Source organism: Bos taurus, chromosome 3, assembly GCF_002263795.3.
Source record: "Bos taurus isolate L1 Dominette 01449 registration number 42190680 breed Hereford chromosome 3, ARS-UCD2.0, whole genome shotgun sequence".
NCBI classification, from domain to species: Eukaryota; Metazoa; Chordata; class Mammalia; order Artiodactyla; family Bovidae; genus Bos; species Bos taurus.
In genome coordinates, this window is record NC_037330.1 from 34,292,400 (window position 1) to 34,313,316 (window position 20,917).

Sequence of the window (20,917 nt, forward strand, 5' to 3'; positions counted from 1 at the left end):
TAAGAGAACGCAGACAACTGGGGTCCTGAGGCGACGCCTGCAGCCTCTGGGACAGCGCTTGCTGCGCGGATCGTTCTTACTCCGTATGGAAATCTGGATAATGAGGCTGCATCTGAACTTTCAAATGAAATTAGGAACCTTATAACAAAAACAAGTTGCGTATTTCATGTGCTAAAGCTCCACGTTGTCGGGAAACGTTTTGGTAATTGCCAGTTTGTATGAATTTTTCTTTAAAATGTCAGGATGGTCTCGGTTATCTCCCGTATTTAGATAAAGTGGGGCCGTCTCGGCCACTTTAGCCAGGAAACGGCGATATTGGGGTAGCCTTTCTCACATTTTCACAACTTGACGAAAAACACCTTCAGTTTAACGGTGGCGCAGAACGGAGGAGACAAAGCTACAGATCCCGTTTCTGCATTGAAATCCTTAATTCCACACAACTCGATCTTCTTTATTAGAGCCAGGGCGAAAGTGCGACTGAATCATTCGAGGTTGAAACTGTAAGGTTACAGCTGGTCCGCGGTTGTCAAAGTCCTGAAGGGACCCTCTGCCCCTCTTGCTGCAGTGCCATCTGGTGGCGGCGACCTGCTTGGTTACGCCGAAGAAAAGGTACCAAAGCCTCCTAGGAGCTGGAGTAGAGGGGCAAATCAAAAAAGGCCTGTTGGAGGACAGACTTCTTGTGAAAATGTGCTTAAACGGAGAACAAAAAACGAAGACGACATACAGAACAAATAAGACAAAGCAAATGATTTTGTGCCCATACACACAGACAAATCCCCCTGCCCCAAAGAACTGCTAAGGACTACTCAAAAGCAAAACAAAACCGAAAAGTCCCTAATTGTCTTGGCCTTTGAACTTTTCATCAACAGTTATCTAAAACAGTATCAGCACCATCATCACTGGCCACGAACTGTTAGTTCCCTACACCAAAGCTGGATAAAAGCCCCAAACTATTCTATATTCTAAACAAATTCATATTCACTAACTTAGACTGAACCATGTAGTTCATCTTCATCTTGAAAAATTCTCCTTTGTTACATACTATGGATTTGTGCTATTCTCCTTGACCTGCAACTTCGTTGTTCTCTTTCAGTTCAGTTCAGTTCAGTCACTCAGTCGTGTCCGACTCTTTGCAACCCCATGAGCTGCAGCATGCCAGGCCTCCCTGTCCAACACCAACTCCCAGAGTCCACCCAAACCCATGTCCATTGAGTCGGTGATGCCATCCGTCCAACACCAATTCCCAGAGTCCACCCAAACCCATGTCCATTGAGTCGGTGATGCCATCCAACCATCTCATCCTTTATCGTCCCCTTCTCCTGCCCTCAATCTTTCCCAGCATCAGGGTCTTTTCAAATGAGTCAGCTCTTCGCATCAGGTGGCCAAAGTATTGGAGTTTCAGCTTTAATGTCAGTCCTTCCAAGGAACACCCAGGACTGATCTCCTGTAGGATGGACTGGTTGGATCTCCTTGCAGTCCAAGGGACTCTCAAGAGTCTTCTCTTTACCCAGATTCTTTTTTCCATGTAAATATGGATGTTCCTAAGATACCCACACCCTGTTTTTCTCACTAGTAATTCTTACTTGGTGACCTATTCTGTTCCATGGCTTCAACTATCACCTCTATGTAGAGTTTTGTTTTGTGTTTCATTTTTGTTTTTTTGTCACTTGGCACAACTGGGCTCTGCAATGAAAGCGTGGAGTCCTAAACCACTGCACTGCCAGGGAATTCCCTGTATAGAGGTCTTAAGTTGATGTCCTATCCAAGTTCCAGTCCTACATTTCTAGTAGATTTTCTTCTGATATCTGAAAGGTTGAAAGTCAAACTTGCCCCGTTGTGACTTTCCTGTTTCTATGATTAATATTCCTTTTCCCCTAATCACTGACTTTAGAATTTGTAAATTATCTTTTAATCAGTTAACTCCTTTTTTTTCCCCCACAAAATGTTGTTCCGACTCCGCACTTTTCAATTCTACATCCATCGCTATAGTGGATGTTATCATTTCAGTCTTTAAGCATCAATTAAATCCTCAACAGTGAAAACTTACATTTGTATAACATTTTTTACCTTTTTGAAGCAAACACACCTTGTCATAATATTTAATCCTCACAACTGTGTTATCACCCCTATTTTAGAGATAATCTAAGGCTTAGGGTAAGGACTGCTCAGTATCAGATTTGAACAATAATTCTGGTCTTCTGAACTCAGAACTAGAAAATTTTGCTTCAAACCATGACTGTGGTTTCCTTGAACAGCAGCCTCTGCCTCCTGAATATGTATCTAATTCCTTACCCTGCTATTCACGGCCTTCCTGTATGCAGACTTCAAGCTGCAGCTGTGAAAAGACTTGTTCTGTGTTCTTCAGATGGACTCTTTGCTGTCATATTTTTGCTCATGATATCTACTCTTTTGGAGGTAACTTCATCTCATTTTTCACTAGATGGAACACCACTCCAACTCTGAAAGATAAGTCTTTTTTTCCCAGTCACTCTCAGAGTTTAAGAACAAAGTTTTAGGATAAAGAAATCATAGTTGAAGAACTATGAAGGGTAATTGGTTGTTTACTTATTATTTCAAAAGATGATATTCCACAGCATCTTATTCTTTCTCTTTTTCCCATGTGTGTCTGTTTTTCTTTCCTACCCTTTCTTCCCACTCTTACATTTATTTCCTTCCTTCCTTCTCCCTCCACCATATTTTTTCTTTTCCATACTCAAAGTGTTCTACTTTTTTTATTGAATAAAATGAGCTTCACCAGATTTTTATTTCAAAATTAGTTATACCAAGAATTTCATATTTTTTAAAATTATATTCTGCTTTCTCTCTGTAAAATTGGGTTATAATGATTGCTCCTTTCTAGGGTTATTGAAAGATTAAATAAACTACTGTTTACAACAATACGTGGCATGAAATATGTTCTCCATAAGTGTTAGGTATTACTGTTGTTCTTTGGTTTAAAAAATAATTATGATTGTCTACTCTGTGTTGGGCACTTTGCTAAATTTTGCAAGATATAGAGGCAAAAAAAAAAAAAAAAGGGTCTCTGCCCTCAGGAAACAAAATATATTGGGGAAGATAGATGAATAAACACATTTTAGTAGAACACAGACATTGTGCATGAAAAGACATTATCTTTGATCTTCACAACTGCTTTGCAGAATAGTTATTCAGTGAGAAATCTGAGGCTCAAAGAAGGCACATGAATGAGGTCACAGAGCTAGTCTGTCTGACTTCAAAGTTCCCTTCCCCTTGTTATCACACTGACTCACATTAGGATGCTGTCCACTGATTCTGATCTTTAACGATCATGTTCCAAGCATTAGTGTTTCTGTTGTCCTGAAAAGTCCCAAAGTCTCATGCTGAAGTCTAGGTCACTGGCTCTTGCAGCTCAAATGCAAGGAATAAATAGAGCCCCACTGCCTGGGGACTCAATTCAGACAGTCCTTCGTCAGTTCATTTCAGCCTGCACTGGAGGATGGGCAGTTGTTGCCAAAGACCTGTCAGTCAAGAACAGTGGCCCATTTGTTAAGACTGTTGCAGTGCCTGTGGCGAACACTAATCAGTCATGGCGACCATGACTGTGGCATTCTGGTTTAACCAAAGAGTAAGTCCAGTCCCAAAGGCACAGCTTGTAACAATAGCTTCATTTGAATCACAACATATTTGAAAAGGGATGTCAAACAGGCATTAATTTATGCTTCAAATATTTGTTGTGGAACTTCTAAGAGTAAGGAATGTGCGAGTCTTTGGGAGCTCAAAGGTGAATAAGAAACAGACTCTGTTCTTAATAAGTTTTAAGATTTAGTGTATGAGACAAGCTGTGTGTATAAGTAATCAGAAAATACAGTAGAAAGAAGTATTGAAGGAAAATGAAAAGTGCTGTGGGAGTGTAAGGAAGTGCTTTCAGCTGGAGAGCTCGAAAGGCTTTAGGGAGGAACCGACAGTTTAGCTGGACTTGAAAGGCATGTAGCATTTCAATAGAAAAGAAAGGTAGCCTAGTGGGAAAGTAGTGTAAGCAGAGCTTTGAAGATGGGCCAAGTTTGGGGCACAGGACCCTTTTCCCTTCCTCTTTCACTGCCAAACATCTCTCAGGACTCAGCTCAAACATTATTTGCACACGGGAGGCTTTGCTGACCTTCTTGAGTCCCTTTTCCCCATCATAAACTTCTAAAAGCATACAGAACCTATTTCTTTCATGTCTCCCTCCTACACTGTAAGTTTCATGATTTTGCCACAGTCCCATTAAAGTGCTGTTCATCACTTGGTAAATATTTGTTGCATGAATAACTGAAAGTGGCCTTGTGGAACTGGATTATAGAATTTGTGAAGGTAATGCTGAAAAATAACTTACTGCTGCTGCTGCTGCTGCTGCTAAGTCGCTTCAGTAGTGTCAGACTCTGTGCGACCCCATAGACGGCAGCCCACCAGGCTCCCCTGTCCCTGGGATTCTCCAGGCAAGAACACTGGAGTGGGTTGCCATTTCCTTCTCCAATGCATGAAAGTGAAAAGGGAAAGTGAAGTCGCTCAGTCGTGTCCGACTCTTAGTGACTCCATGGACTGCAGCCTACCAGGCTCCTCTGTCCATGGGATTTTCCAGGCAAGAGTACTGGAGTGGGGTGCCATTGCCTTCTCCGAAGTTTAGGTTAGGTTACCAAAAAACTGTAGTCTTGGGTGTTCTTCCTGGTCCTCTCCCTCACCTGCTCTGAGAGAAGCCAGCTGCTATGTTGTCAGCTACCCTAGGAAGTTGACATGGCAAGGAATGGAGGGAGGGCTCTGGTGAAAGCCAGTGAGGAACTGAGGCCCTTAATCTGACAAACTGAAGTAACTGAATCCTGCTGACAATAATGTGCATGATTTTGGAAGTGGATCCTTCCCCATCAATACTTCAGATCAGACTGAGGCCCAACCAACACCTTGACTGCAACATAAGGACCTTGAGCCAGAGGCATCCATCTGAATTGCACTCAGATTCCTGATCCACAGAAACTGTGTGATAAATGGTCACTGTTTCAGACCAAGTTTGGGGATAATTTGTTTCGCAGTAATAACTAACCTAACTACCCACATAACTACAAAACTACAAAATGTAATGTCCTCACTATAATATAAAGGTAAAATAAAGATAGTCAATTATAATAACATGTGTTTCAATAGGGTTTCCCAGCTGGCTCAGTGATAAGAATCCACCTATCAATGCAAAAGATGTGGGTTCAATCCCTGGGTCGGGAAGACCCCTCCTGGAGGAGGAAATGACTACTTGCTCCAGTCTTCTTGCCTGGAAAATCCCATGGACAGAGGAGCCTGGTGGGCTAAAGTCCATGGGGTCGCAGAGTCAGACATAACTGAGTAACTAACACTTTCCCTTTTTTTCAGTGTCAGACCCCACTGATCAAGGGGTCAGTCCTACAAGAGTGCTCCTAACTTTAGATGCATAGTAGTAGGGCCCCAGGCTACCCACAACTTCTGTGTGACCTGGCTACAAATCAGAGTTTTGCATGACCTCCTCCCCCTTGGATTTGGTTATTTCCTAGAACAACTCACAAAATTCAGGGAAACACATTTGTCAGTTTATTAAAGGGTATCATAAAGGATACAGATGAAGAGACACATGGGGCAAGGTCTGGGAGGGTCCTGAGCACAGGACTTCTGCCTCCATGAAGTTCGGGGTGCATCATCCTCCAGGCAAGTGGATGGGTTCCACAACCTGGACACTCTCTGAACCTTCTACTACTGGAACTGTGGTGCTTTGTATAGGTATGATTAATTACTAATTCCATTTCTAGTTCCTATCCCCTCCGCTGGAGAGGGCTGACAATTCCAAGCTTCTAATCATGGCTTGGTTTTTCTGGTGACCAGCTCCCATCCAAGAGCCATCCAGGAGTCCACCCAGAGTTGCCTCATTATAACAAAAGATGCTCCTAATGCTGTTATCACTTAGAAATTTACAAGGATTTTAGTAGCCCTGTGTGTGTGTGTGTGTGTGTGTGTGTTTGTGTGTGTGTGTGTGTTGAGGGATTGTAGAGTGGATGTCAAAGACCAGCTCTACACCAGAACTGTCCTAGTGCTCTTCTTTGTTGTTCAGTTGCTAAGTCGTATCCAACTCTTGGTGACCCTATGGGCTGCAGCACACCAAGCCTCCCTGTCTGCTCTTGAAAGTGAAGTGAAGTCCCTCAGTCGTGTCCAACTCTTTGCGACCCCATGGACTATAGCCTACCAGGCTCCATCCATGAGATTTTCCAGGCAAGAATACTGGAGTGGGTTGCCATTTCCTACTCTAGAGGATCTTTCCGACCCAGGGATCGAACCTGGGTCTCCTGCATTGCGGGCAGACGCTTTACTGTCTGAGCCACCAGGGAAGCCACCTAACAAATTACAAGCATTTTAGGAGCCCTGGGCCAGGAAAGCAGGCGGAGGAGGGAGGAGGAGGTTTGGGCAGAGACCAATATATACACTTTCTACTGTCTCATAGCTGCATTCCAGGAAAATTCAATGTACCTTAAAAGCATAGAAAAACGCTTTGTATTTATATATTGACAAAGTTATGTTCCAGATCAGATGAGCTGCTCAGTCGTGTCCGACTCTTTGCGACCCTATGAATCCCAGCACGCCAGGCCTCCCTGTCCATCACCAACTCCGGAGTTCACTCAGACTCATGTCCATCGAGTCAGTGATGCTATCCAGCCATCTCATCCTCTGTCGTCCCCTTCTCCTCCTGCTCCCAGTCCCTCCCAGCATCAGAGTCTTTTCCAATGAGTCAACTCTTTGCATGAGGTGGCCAGAGTACTGGAGTTTCAGCTTTAGCATCATTCCTTCCAAAGAAATCCCAGGGCTGATCTCCTTTAGAATGGACTGGTTGGATCTCCTTGCAGTCCAAGGGACTCTCAAGAGTCTTCTCCAACACCACAGTTCAAAAGCATCAATTCTTCGGCGCTCAGCCTTCTTCACAGTCCAACTCTCACATCCATACATGACCACAGGGAAAACGACAGCCTTGACTAAATGAACCTTTGTTGGCAAAGTAATGTCTCTGCTTTTGAATATGCTATCTAGGTTGGTCATAACTTTCCTTCCAAGGAGTAAGCGTCTTTTAATTTCATGGCTGCAGTCACCATCTGCAGTAATTTTGGAGCCCCAAAAAATAAAGTCTGACACTGTTTCCACTGTTTCCCCATCTATTTCCCATGAAGTGATGGGACCTGATGCCATGATCTTCGTTTTCTGAATGTTGAGCTTTAAGCCAACTTTTTCACTCTCCACTTTCTCTTTCATCAAGAGGCTTTTTAGTTCCTCTTCACTTTCTGCCATGAGGGTGGTGTCATCTGCATATCTGAGGTTATTGATTTTCTCCCAGCAATCTTGATTCCAGCTTGTGTTTCTTCCAGTCCAGCTTTTCCCATGATGTACTCTGCATATAAGTTAAATAAGCAGGGTGATGATATACAGCCTTGACGTACTCCTTTTCCTATTTGGAACCAGTCTGTTGTTCCATGTCCAGTTCTAACTGTTGCTTCCTGACCTGCATATAGATTTCTCAAGAGGCAGATCAGGTGGTCTGATATTCCCATCTCTTTCAGAATTTTCCACAGTTTATTGTGATCCACACAGTCAAAGGCTTTGGCATTGTCAATAAAGCAGAAATAGATGTTTTTCTGGAACTCTCTTGCTTTTTCGATGATCCAGCAGATGTTGGCAATTTGATCTCTAGTTCCTCTGCCTTTTCTAAATCCAGCTTGAACATCAGGAAGTTCATGGTTCACATATTGCTGAAGCCTGGCTTGGAGAATTTTGAGCATTACTTTACTAGCATGTGAGATGAGTGCAATTGTGCGGTAGTTTGAGCATTCTTTGGCATTGCCTTTCTTTGGGATGGGAATGAAAACTGACCTTTTCCAGTCCTGTGGCCACTGCTGAGTTTTCCAAATTTGCTGGCATATTGAGTGCAGCACTTTCACAGCATCATCTTTCAGGATTTGAAATAGCTCAACTGGAATTCCATTACCTCCACTAGCTTTGTTCGTAGTGATGCTTTCTAAAGCCCACTTGACTTCACATTCCAGGATGTCTGGCTCTAGGTCAGTGATCACACCATGGTGATTATCTGGGTCGTGAAGATCTTTTTTGTACAGTTCTTCTGTATATTCTTGCCACCTCTTCTTAATATCTTCTGCTTCTGTTAGGTCCATACCATTTCTGTCCTTTATTGAGCCCATCTTTGCATGAAATGTTCCCTTGGTATCTCTAATTTTCTTGAAGAGATCTCTAGTCTTTCCCACTCTGTTGTTTTCCTCTATTTCTTTGCATTGATCACTGAGGAAGGCTTTCTTATCTCTTCTTGCTATTCTTTGGAACTCTGCATTCAGATGCTTATATTTTTCCTTTTCTCCTTTGCTTTTCACTTCTCTTCTTTTCACAGCTATTTGTAAGGCCTCCCCAGACAGCCATTTTGCTTTTTTGCATTTCTTTTCCATGGGGATGGTCTTGATCCCTGTCTCCTGTACAGTGTCATGAACCTCATTCCATAGTTCATCAGGCACTCTATCTATCAGATCTAGGCCCTTAAATCTATCTCTCACTTCCACTGTATAATCATAAGGGATTTGATTTAGGTCATACCTGAATGGTCTGGTGATTTTCCCTACTTTCTTCAATTTAAGTCGGAATTTGGTAATAAGGAGTTCATGATCTGAGCCACAGTCAGCTCCCGATCTTGTTTTTGTTGACTGTATAGAGCTTCTCCATCTTTGGCTGCAAAGAATATAATCAATCTGAGTTTGGTGTTGACCATCTGGTGATGTCCATGTGTAGAGTCTTCTCTTGTGTTGTTGAAAGAGGGTGTTTGCTATGACCAGTGCATTTTCTTGGCAAAACTCTATTAGTTTTTGCCCTGCTTCATTCCATATTCCAAGGCCAAATTTGCCTGTTACTCCAGATGTTTCTTGACTTCCTGCTTTTGCATTCCAGTCCCCTATAATGAAAAGGACATCTTTGTTGGGTGTTAGTTCTAAAAGGTCTTGTAGGTCTTCATAGAACCGTTCAACGTCAGCTTCTTCAGCTTTACTGGTTGGGGCATAGACTTGGATTACTGTGATATTGAATGATTTGCCTTGGAAACGAACAGAGATCATTCTGTCGTTTTTGAGATTGCATCCAAGTACTGCATTTCAGAGTCTTTTGTTGACCATGATGGCTACTCCATTTCTTCTGAGGGATTCCTGCCCGCAGTAGTAGATATAATGGTCATCTGAGTTAAATTCACCCACTCCCGTGCATTTCAGTTCGCTGTTTCCTAGAATGTCAATATTCACTCTTGCCATCTCTTATTTGACCACTTCCAATTTGCCGTGATTCATGGACCTGACATTCCAGGTTCCTATGCAATATTGCTCTTTACAGCATCAGACCTTGCTTCTATCACCAGTCACATCCACAGCTGGGTATTCTTTTTGCTTTGGCTCCATCCCTTCATTCTTTCTGGAGTTATTTCTCCACTGATCTCCAGTAGTATATTGGGCACCTGCTGACCTGGGGAGTTTCTCTTTCAGTATCCTATCATTTTGCCTTTTCATACTGTTCCTGGGGTTCTCAAGGCAAGAATACAGAAGTAGTTTGCCATTCCCTTCTCCAGTGGACCACATTCTGTCAGATCTCTCTACCATGACCCACCTGTCCTGGGTTGCCCCACGGGCATGGCTTAGTTTCATTGAGTTAGACAAGGCTGTGAGAACTGGTAGTGAAGTACAATATCCTCAATAACCAATAAAGAGTTTGGCAATAAGTCACGTGTGTGTTAGTTGCTCAGTTGTGCCCAACTCTTTTCAACCCCATGGACTGTAGCCTTACAAATAGCTCTGAAAAGAATAGAAGTGAAAAGCAGGGGAGAAAAGGAAAGATATAAGAATCTGAATGCAGAGTTCCAAAGGATAGCAAGGAGAGATAAGAAGGCCTTTCTCAGTGATCAATGCATAGAAACAGAGGAAAACAATAGAATGGGAAAGACTGGAGATCACTTCAAGAAAATCAGAGATACCAAGGGAATACTTCATGCAAAGATGGGCTCAATAAAGGACAGAAATGGTATGGACCTAACAGAAGCAGAAGATATTAAGAAGAGGTGGCAAGAATACACAGAAGAACTGTACAAAAAAAGATCTTCACGACCCAGATAATCACCATGGTGTGATTACTCACCTAGAGCCAGACATCCTGGAATGTGAAGTCAAGTGGGCCTTAGAAAGCATCACTACGAACAAAGCTAGTGGAGGTGATGGAATTCCAGTTGAGCTATTTCAAATCCTGAAAGATGATGCTGTGAAAGTGCTGCACTCAATATGCCAGCAAATTTGGAAAACTCAGCAGTGGCCACAGGACTGGAAAAGGTCAGTTTTCATTCCCATCCCAAAGAAAGGCAATGCCAAAGAATGCTCAAACTACCGCACAATTGCACTCATCTCACATGCTAGTAAAGTAATGCTCAAAATTCTCCAAGCCAGGCTTCAGCAATACGTGAACCATGAACTTCCTGATGTTCAAGCTGGATTTAGAAAAGGCAGAGGAACTAGAGATCAAATTGCCAACATCTGCTGGATCATCGAAAAAGCAAGAGAGTTCCAGAAAAACATCTATTTCTGCTTTATTGACAATGCCAAAGCCTTTGACTGTGTGGATCACAATAAACTGTGGAAAATTCTGAAAGAGATGGGAATACCAGACCACCTGACCTGCCTCTTGAGAAATTTGTATGCAGGTCAGGAAGCAACAGTTAGAACTGGACATGGAACAACAGACTGGTTCCGAATAAGAAAAGGAGTACGTTAAGGCTGTATATCATCACTCTGCTTATTTAAGTTATATGCAGAGTACATCATGGGAAAAGCTGGACTGGAAGAAACACAAGCTGGAATCAAGATTGCTGGGAGAAAATCAATAACCTCAGATATGCAGATCACACCACCCTTATGGCAGAAAGTGAAGAAGAACTAAAGAGCCTCTTGATGAAAGTGAAAGAGGAGAGTGAAAAAGTTGGCTTAAAGTTCAACATTCAGAAAACAAAGATCATGGCATTCGGTTCCATCATTTCATGGGAAATAGATGGGGAAACAGTGGCTGACTTTATTTTTCTGGCCTCCAAAATCACTGCAGATGGTGATTGCAGCCATGAAATTAAAAGATGCTTACTTCTTGGAAGGAAAGTTATGACCAACCTAGACAGCATATTAAAAAGCAGAGACATTACTTTGCCAACAAAGGCCAGTCTAGTCAAAGCTATGGTTTTTCCAGTAGTCGTGTATGGATGTGAGAGTTGGACTGTCAAGAAAGCTGAGCGCCGAAGAATTGATGCTTTTGAACTGTGGTGTTGGAGAAGACTCTTGAGAGTCCCTTGGACTGCAAGGAGATCCAACCAGTCCATCCTTAAGGAGATCAGTCCTGGGTGTTCATTGGAAGGACTGATGTTGAAGGTGAAACTCCAATACTTTGGCCCCCTGATGCGAAGGGCTGACTCATTTGAAAAGACCCTGATGCCTGGAAAAATTGAGGGCAGAAGAGTGGTACGACAGAGGATGAGATGGTTGGATGGCATCACTGACTCAATGGACATGAGTTTGGGTAAACTCCGGGAGCTGGTGATGGACAGGGAGGCCTGGCGTGCTCTGGTTCATGGGGTGGCAAAGAGTCGGACACGACTGAGCGACTGAACTGAATTGGACTGCAGCCAGCCAGGCTCCTTTGTCCTTGGGATTTCCCAGGCAAGAATACTGGAGTGGTTTGCCATTTCTTTCTCCAAGGGATCTTTCCTACACAGAGATCGGATCCAGGTCTTCCACTGAAAACAGATTCTTTACCAGTGAGTCACCAGAGAAGTCCTGGCAATAAATCACAGTGGAACTCTAAGTTGTTCAAATTGTTTAAATTCACCCCTGGCTAGCCACTCAATGATCCAAAGCTCCGCAGTACCGAATCAGGAAGCAGTGATCTGATACGCAGAAGCAAGTTCAAGGTGACAACGAGATACTCTCCATCTAGCTCATCCCTTTTCTATGCTAATATTTAATTCCTACTTTCAGAGACTTTATCCTTTGCTGTTCAGGTTTCACCGCTGGGCGGGACGTGCTTGTTCCTCTTCCACAGGTCGGGCTCAGCTAGGCCCCGCCCCGGCCCCGCCCATCACCGGAAATGAGGCAGCGGAAGTAGTAAAAAGCTCTCCAAGGGAGGCGGGCGCGCCGAGGAGGTGGCTGGCTGGTGGGATGGCAGATGAAGAAGAGGATCCCACCGTGAGTGACTGCCTCTGTTCCAACCCGCTTTTTAATTTACTATCTCGAGCACAGTAGCGGAAGCACAGTGGAGAATTGGGCTTCTTTACCTCGGTGATTCTGCTGAGAGAATCGGGGACTTCTCCCCGGGCTAGCCTTTTTCTTCTGATTCATCCTTTTTGTAAGCGGGGCAGGAGTAGGTGGCTCCCCGCCTTTTACTTTTGGTTCATATTTGCCAGATACCCTTTGAATCATTTAGAGAATCATCAGAGGGCAAAGCTAGCATTTGTTAGGGCTCATTATGCAACAACAATTCAAGTGCTAAGAAAACTGTACACTTACTGTAAAATAGTGGAAAAATAATGGACTCAAGTCACTGAGCAAGTAATTGAGCCTCAGGTTTCATGACATAAAATAGGCTTAAGGTTTACTTGAGGAATGTGCTTAGCACTGTGTAAGAAATGCTTAACAAATACTAGTTTTGCTTGCTTTCATTCAATATCAACTCTTTTAATAGTAAAACTATCTAGAAATAGACCAACTTTCTTTAAAAAAAAAAAAGAATGTATGGTCGTTGGAACTCCCCCTGGAGAGGCAGTACGATTGTTAGGGGCATTGTAGAAGCCACTCCTGCGTGAGTCTGAAGTTGGGCGAGATAGTTTTAATGCCCCCAAAATGCTAAAGTTTCATTGTTTTTTGCTGCTTGTTTTAGGCTTTCTGGCATGATATTGGTGTTGAAGATGTAAAAAAAAATGTTAATTATTAAAATGTCAGAAGCAGTATTTGACATATCTATACATTTTAACTTTCAGTTTGAGGAAGAAAATGAAGAAATTGGAGGAGGTGCTGAAGGTGGACAGGGTAAAAGAAAGAGACTTTTTTCTAAAGAATGTAAGTAGTACTTGACAGTGATTTTTTAAGAGTTTCTTTGCAGGGACAGTATTCTCAGACTTGCGTATAAATTCTGTTTAACCTGTGATTCATAGATAGTAATGATCCTAACCCCAATTTATATGTTTATATATGTGGGTGTATATATGGGCTCACACAGACATACGTTTTTAAATTTTTTAAGTAAATACGTGTGATCAGTGTTTCAATTCAGGTCCTAAGTAAGAACGTACCTCCGTTACTTTACCTGTCCCTTATCTTTCATCAGTTGGAGCAGGGACTCCTTTGACTGTAAGCAGAAGGTTCTGTTGGATCCTGAACAGGTCTGAGGGTAGGAATTAAGTTGGGGCTTTGAACTAAGGCAGTGGACAAGGCAGGAAGATGGTGAACAATGTGAGGCAGTCCAGTGGCATGGAGATCATAAGATTCGAAATCTTCACCTTTTGGGTCTATTCTCCTCCCTCAGTAGACAGGTTTAACCTTTTATGGCAGTGGCAAGACGAGCTGCTTCTACTACTGATGATTCAGGCCAGCACCTGAAAGGCACCATGAGAACATGCTCTCCATCTTCCAATCCTGGTCCTTTATACATAGTTATGGCTGAGTGTGGATCAGGCAACACATGGAACACTTGGTTTACTTATGCCAGTTCCGACATAAGCAGTTCCTAAATGCTCTTGAAACTACGGAGTCAAGTAGTTTGGTTTTTTTAAGCCATTCAAATCCTTTCCTATATCTCAATTTCTTACCTAAAGTTGACCACTCATTATTCCATTTCTGATGTTATTTACTCCATTCGTATATGGTTTTACTTACGGAGACTTCCCTGTAGCTCAAACGGTGAAGAATCTGCCTGCGAGGCAAGAGACCAGGGTTTGATCCCTGGATTGGGAAGTTCCTCTGGAGGAGAGAATGGCACTCCACTCCAGTATTCTTCCCTGGAGAATTCCATGGACAGAGAAACCTGGCGGGCTACAGTCCTTGGGGTTGCAAAGAGTCGACATGACTGAGTGACTAACACAGTTCTTAGGTAGGCATAAGAAGGTTACTACACCAGAGCATCGCAAAGTGATGCTTGGATACTTCTTACCAGAGCCTTTGTTCCACTTGGATTTCTTTATTTTTGTGATGACAAGAATTCGGAATCTTCACAGCTGTTTCTTTGTCTTACCTGAATTTTCATGTATCTTACTTGACCAAGATCTGTTCTCCTAGACATTCTTTGTTTTAAGAAATTTTTTTTGCTAATATAACACAAAATTTCAATGCATTCACTTCTCTATTTGTTTATGTCTTTACAGACTCTTTAACCAAATACAGTTTACATACTTCCTATCTAATAGGTTTTTCCTTTTCCAGTGAAGTATATTTCCCTACTGATGAATTCTCCCCATCACAATGTTAATGACAGAGTATTTTCTTCAAAATATTTAAGAGAAAATATTAAATTTATAGTGGAGAATCCAGTCCTGGCAGACATTACTTTAGTCAGGTGATCAAAGTTAGTATCACCAGTAATATATGTTGACATTAGGTACCCCTGATATGGTGCATTAAGAGGTCCATCATCACTGTGATTCCCTTTCTAGTAATGCATAAGCACAACCTAATCATGAGGAAACATCAGACAAACCGAAGCTGAAGGACACGCTATGAGATAACTGACCAGTATTCTTCAGAAGTGTCAAGGTTGTAAAAGACAAGGAAAGTTTGAGGAACTGTTACAGAACAGAGGAAACTAAGGAGACACAACAACTAAATAGTGTGGGATCCTGGAACAGAAAAAGTACACTAGTGGAAAAACTGGTACAGTCTGAGTAAGTTCTGTACTTGTACCAGTGTTAATTTCTTAGTTTTGATAAATGTCTTTGGTTGTGTAAGATATTAACATAAGGGGAAACTGGATATAGGGATTCTGGAACTCCATGCTATTTTTGCAGCCCTTCTTTAAGTCTGAAATTATCTTAAAAACAAAAAAATTTTTTTTTTCCAGAACCCAAAAAAGAGAGAAGGGAGAAAATATTGCCTCTTGTGTTTGTTTTCTCCCTCCTGTATCTGAACCTAAAGATTCTTGCCAGGATAAACCCTCCAGGGCACTTCTCTATCCCAGACTGGCTTCTAGGTCATCCCTTTCTTTTCTTCCACGGGCCTGGTCTGCTTTCTTCTTAGTTCTGCCTGCTTTTGCTTCTCCTAAGTAGGAATTACTCTCTTCTTTTTTAGGACTTATTCTTAATGTACTCCTTCCTACTTTTAGAAGTGTTCTAGGAGTCCCTTCCCTTTTTTTTTCTTTCTTTTGTTGTTTACATATTTGGCTGTGCTGGCTCTTTGTTGCTGGATGCTGGATCTTTAGGTGCAGCATGTGGGATCTAGTTCCCTGACCAGGGATGGAATCTGGGCCCCCTGCATTGGGAGCGTGGAGTGTCTTAGTCACTGGACCACCAGGGCCTTTTTTAAAGGCCTAATTCCCGCCCCCCGCCCAACCGCCTTTTTTAAACGTAAAACTTACATACAGTGAATTATACTAATCTTTACTGAACGGCTTGATGAATTTTGTATATACTTACAACCAGCAGTCAGATCAAAATAGAAAACATTTCTAACATGACAGAATTTCTTAGTATTTATATACCCCTTTTGGGCTTCCCTGATGGCTCAGATGGTAAAGAATCTGCCTGCAGTGGGGGAGACCTGGGTTCAATCCCTGGGTCGGGAAGGTCCCTTGGGGGAGGGCATGGCAACCCCCTCCAGTATTCTTGCCCAGAGAATTCCCATGGATGGAGGAGCCTGGCAGGCTACAATTCATGGGGTTGCAAAGAGTTGGACATGACTGAGCGACTAAGCACACACACATACACATATATACCATACCCCTTTGAGAATCTGATCCAAATTGATTTTTCTTCCAGAAAAAGTGCACACACAAGTAATGTATAAAATTTTTCTATATAATTTCAGTAGGGTTCCAGGACTTCTCAAAGCTTGTCTGTGGACTGATTGGGAATTTATAGACTATAGGATAAGAAGCCATATGGATCCCATCTGCCCTAAATTACGAAGAAATGTAAGTGTTGTGGGTAGGAGTATAGATTCTGGAGCCAGATTCTCTGAGTTTAAATTCAAGTTGAGTCTCACTAGCTGTGTGACCTTGGGTAAATTACTTAACTTTGTGCCTCAATTTTCTCATCTGTATATAATGGGGATAATAGTGGTTTCTATTTCACAGAATTGTCATGAGGATTAAATGAGCTTACAACAATGGCTGGCACATAGTAAGGGATGTATAAATGGTTGGGCCAAAGACTTGAATTACTGTGATATTGAATGGTTTGCTTTGGAAACAAACCAAGATCATTCTATTGTTTTTGAGGTTGCACCCAAGTACTGCATTTTGGACTCTTTTGTTGATTATGAGGGCTTCTTGATTTCTTCTATGGCATTCTTGCCCACAGTAGTAGATATAATGGTCATCTGAATTAAATTCGCCCTCTCCCATCCATTTTAGTTCACTGGTTCCTAAGATGTTGGTGTTTACTCTTTGCCATCTCCTGCTTGACCACATCCAGTTTACCTTGATTCATGGACCTAGCATTCCACGTTCCTATGCAATACTGTTCTTTACAACATTGGATTTTACTTTCATCACCAGACACATACACAACTGAGTGTTGTTTCCACTTTGGCCCAGCTGCTTCATTCTTTCTGAAGCTATTAGTAGTTGTCCTCCCCAGTAGCGTATTGGATACCTTCCGACCTGGGGGACTCATCTTTCGGTGTGATATCTTTTTTGCCTCTTTATACAATTCATAGGGTTCATACAATTGTATGTATGTATGTATACAATTCATACAATTCAGTGGCAAGTATACTGTGGTAGTTTGCTTTTCTTTCCTCCACTGGATCACGTTTTGTCAGAACTCTCCACTATGACCCATCCGTCTTGCATGGCCCTGTGTGCATGACTCAGCTTCATTGAGGTACGAAAGCCCTTTCACCAAGAGAAGACAGTGATCCATGAAGGGTTTTACCTATTAGCAGTTACTTTTATTACTTTGTATTATACTTTTCTTCTCTTTTGCATTTTCTATGAAGCCTAAAAGGGCTTCACTGGCGTTGCTTTGATCCAGGGAATAAAATGTCAAGATTCTGTATTATAAGCTTTTGCTTTCTCCTTTTGATTAACCAGTTCTTCCTGTAAGAAGGTAATTGGAGCTTTCTCTTTTGTCCTCTTCCTTATAGTTGTATCATAAAGGATTTTGCCTTCTTTTTTCCAGCCCTCCTCCCCCCAAAAACATAACTTAAACCATTGCTACTCATCCTTTTCCTGCCAAGAAATTTCCTACTTAAAGGTATTCTGGGGTTGTTGGTGAGTAGATAATAGAGGTTAGGGAAGAATATTGATATCAGGGTTCGGTAGCTAGGCGAGAAGGGGAGTTTCTACCTAGGGAAGGCTAGGTAAGAAAAGTTGCTTATGAGCTAGTGATTAATACCTTTCACACCAAAATTCATACTTGGAGACAACAAATATAATGTAAATATACTTTTATACCAATATCTTCTATACCTTGGTTCAATTCTAATATGAAAAAAGTATAAGTCAAGTTCTTTTAAGTAAACAAAAATGATTGTTCTTTTTATAGTACGGTGTATGATGTATGGGTTTGGAGATGACCAGAATCCTTATACTGAATCAGTAGATATTCTTGAAGACCTTGTCATAGAGTTCATCACTGAAATGGTAAGACTTTTTTTTTTAATTGGCCTTAGTTAACTGAGGAGTGGATTTGAAATTCTAACTTTTAGAATAGAACTGTGACATTCTTTTGAAAAACTATTCATTTGAGTCCCTGTTTTGTGGAAGTTTCTGGTTACCGTTTATCATTAAGGATGGAGGGAGATATATATGCATGTATATGGATATACGGAGTTTGGCTGTGTTCAGTTCCTGTGAATTTTTACCCTTTGTTTTGGATTATTTCCTTCATAAAGAATAATAGAAGTAAAATTACTGGGTCAGAGAGTATGCATTTTTAAAAATCTTTTTCTGCTTATAAAAGTAATATTAAATTTAGAAAGTATTAAAGAGTGCCCAGAAGAAAATAAAAAGCTATAACCCTTCTACCAAGGGATAACTGATGCTGAGATTTTTGTGAATATTCTTTTGTCTTTTTACACATATTTTAAAACTTTACAAAATTGAAATCATGTAGTACATACAGTCATAGAGCCTGCTTTCTCACTTGGGTAAGTCTACCACGTTTCTGTGTGTCACTGCATAATACTTTTAATATTTTTGATGGCTTCACAATATTAATTGGCTAGATGTACTCAAATTTGTTCAATGCCTTATTAAATATTTAGTTTCTTTTTTTTCAGTCATTAGAAATAATGCTGCAAGGAGTTTTTGGTTTTACACGGTATGACTATGTAATGGTAGGGGATGAGATTTGTCTGAAGGAAAGCCATCAATATTTATTAGCTACCAAGATGGACACAAAGTTTAAATGAAGTGGGTGGTTACAGAGAAATTACAAAATCATTTTATACAAATGAAGATCAACTATGTATATCAAAATACAAAAAGAAACATCAATGGATTTGATAGTTTTAATGTCTTTATTGTAAAAAATGTCTATATAGCACTGAAACATTGCTAATAATGGTAGAAAGTGGACAAAGAACATTAATAGAAAGACAATTCACAAATGAATAGCTATAATAATTAGAAGAGAAGGCTTCAAACTCATTAGCATTGTAATTAAAAAAATAAAACGTTAGATTTTTGAAAAATTAATTGAATTTAATATGTTTCTTTGTAATAGACTCATAAGGCAATGTCAATTGGAAGACAAGGTCGGGTACAAGTTGAAGATATCGTCTTCTTGATTCGAAAGGACCCAAGAAAGTTTGCTAGGGTTAAAGATCTGCTTACTATGAATGAAGAATTGAAACGCGCTAGAAAAGCATTTGATGAAGCAAACTATGGATCTTGACACCTTTTGTACTTTCTGAAGCTTCATTATCTTCTGGAGAAACCATACTTAATAACTGTATTTTCCACAGTAAGGCCCTGATACCTAACCATGTGAATGAAAAATGGAGAACCACAAAGTTTTCAGGCTTTATTTTCATGTTTTCAATTTTAGAGTGATATATGAGCCTTTAATTACCTGCCATTATATTACCCTACTTGAATTACATATTAGATTTTAATGACCACATGTAAGTCAAAGTACCTTTGGTTTGCAAACCATTCAGTTTCTTCTGACTCTTGACCCTCTCAATGATGAATTAATATTTATGTATATTTGTGCCATTGTAGGTTGTACTGTAGCTGTTTAATATGTGAAATCTAAATGGCACCTTTGGCTTTGATAGCTAAGATGTGTTTCATATATTTCTAAAGCTTTTAGACCAAAGTAGTGTAAGTTATTAAAAGATGGTGAACTGGTTTGTGTTTCTTTTAAGGAGAAAACAATATTAGAAAATACAGCGTTTTGTAGGAGTGTTTATTTGTCTTAAGATGATTTGTTTTAGTACTCTTCTTTAGATAAGAGTAATTTTTTTATTTTTTGAGAAACTAAGCATTTCCTATGAATGGTTCTGTGTTGGAAGACATACTGGATTAAAAATCTTTGGGGTGTATACTATACTATTTGTCAGATTTTAAAAGAACTCATTTTCCCAGGTCAGATTAAAACTTCTGAAGATGCTTTCAGTAGCAGGAATGGCATTGCTGAAAAGTTGATGGCAGGTAAGCATTTGGGCTAGTGTTTTATTAACATATTTGTTAGTATTTATTTATTCTGAAAATGCATACTTGACTAAAACCATGTGTGGCTATGGAAACCACTTCTGTAGTTCACAAGTTTTGTGTGTATTTAGCTCATTGTATTATTCTTGCACTTAGCTGAAAGTAAGGATTAAAATTGCATTTAAAGGGATCACTGGATATTACTCTTTGTGAAACTGAATGTTTTGTGTGCTGCTTATAAGCATTATCTATGAATCAGTACTTAGGAAGATTTCACTTTCTTAACCTATCAATATAGAGAATAAAGTATGAAAAATTAAAAGGATTACTGCTTGAGTTTGACTATATGATTTATCAGCTTTTCTCTCCCTTATAATTCACTAAAAACTTTTTTTCTGTGTTCTTGTAATGCTCCTGAATTGATTGTGAGATTCAAGATACCTGGGCTGATATTTTTATTTGAAAAAGCAAAAACCAGTTAAAAACCTACTTTAAACTGAAATCAAGATTGAGCGTGGAATAATAAAAGATCAGTATATTACTATTTTTGCTAGTCAGAGTCTGCTTGACCCGGAAGAAGGACCTTGTGGTAACCTGCCATAGGGGAGTTATACTGGGTGCCTGTATTAGTCAACTTGGGCTCCCATAACAAAAATGTCAGACTGAGTAGCTGGCTTAAACAATGGAAATTTATGTTTTCACAGTTCTGCAGACTGGAAGTCTTGAGATCAGGGTGCCAACAGGTCAGGTACTGGTAAGGAGTCTTCCTGGACTGCAGATAGCTGCCTTCTCCCTGTGCTCACATGGCTGAGAGACACCTCTGTTGTTTCTCCCTGTTATAAGGCCACCAGTTCTGTGGGATAAAGGTTCTATCCTTCTGACCTCATTTAACCTTAATCACCACATTAAAAGTCCTTTCTTCAGGATAGTCATTTGGGGATTCAGTTCAGTTAAGTCGCTCAGTTGTGTCTGACTCTTTGCCACTCCATGAACCACAGCATGCCAGGCCTTTCTTTCCATCACTAAC

At 40.8% G+C, this 20,917-nt stretch overlaps 1 protein-coding gene across 1 annotated transcript; it reads left to right on the plus strand.

The window, feature by feature from the left end:
• The first annotated feature begins 12,225 nt into the window (after window positions 1–12,225).
• Window positions 12,226–20,212, plus strand: TAF13 (TATA-box binding protein associated factor 13). Its single transcript, NM_001075597.1, is given in 4 exon segments — window positions 12,226–12,269; window positions 13,061–13,139; window positions 17,777–17,874; window positions 18,959–20,212. Coding segments are annotated over 4 exon segments (375 nt in total). The 5' UTR covers window positions 12,226–12,242; the 3' UTR covers window positions 19,130–20,212.
• The last annotated feature ends 705 nt before the right edge of the window (window positions 20,213–20,917 follow it).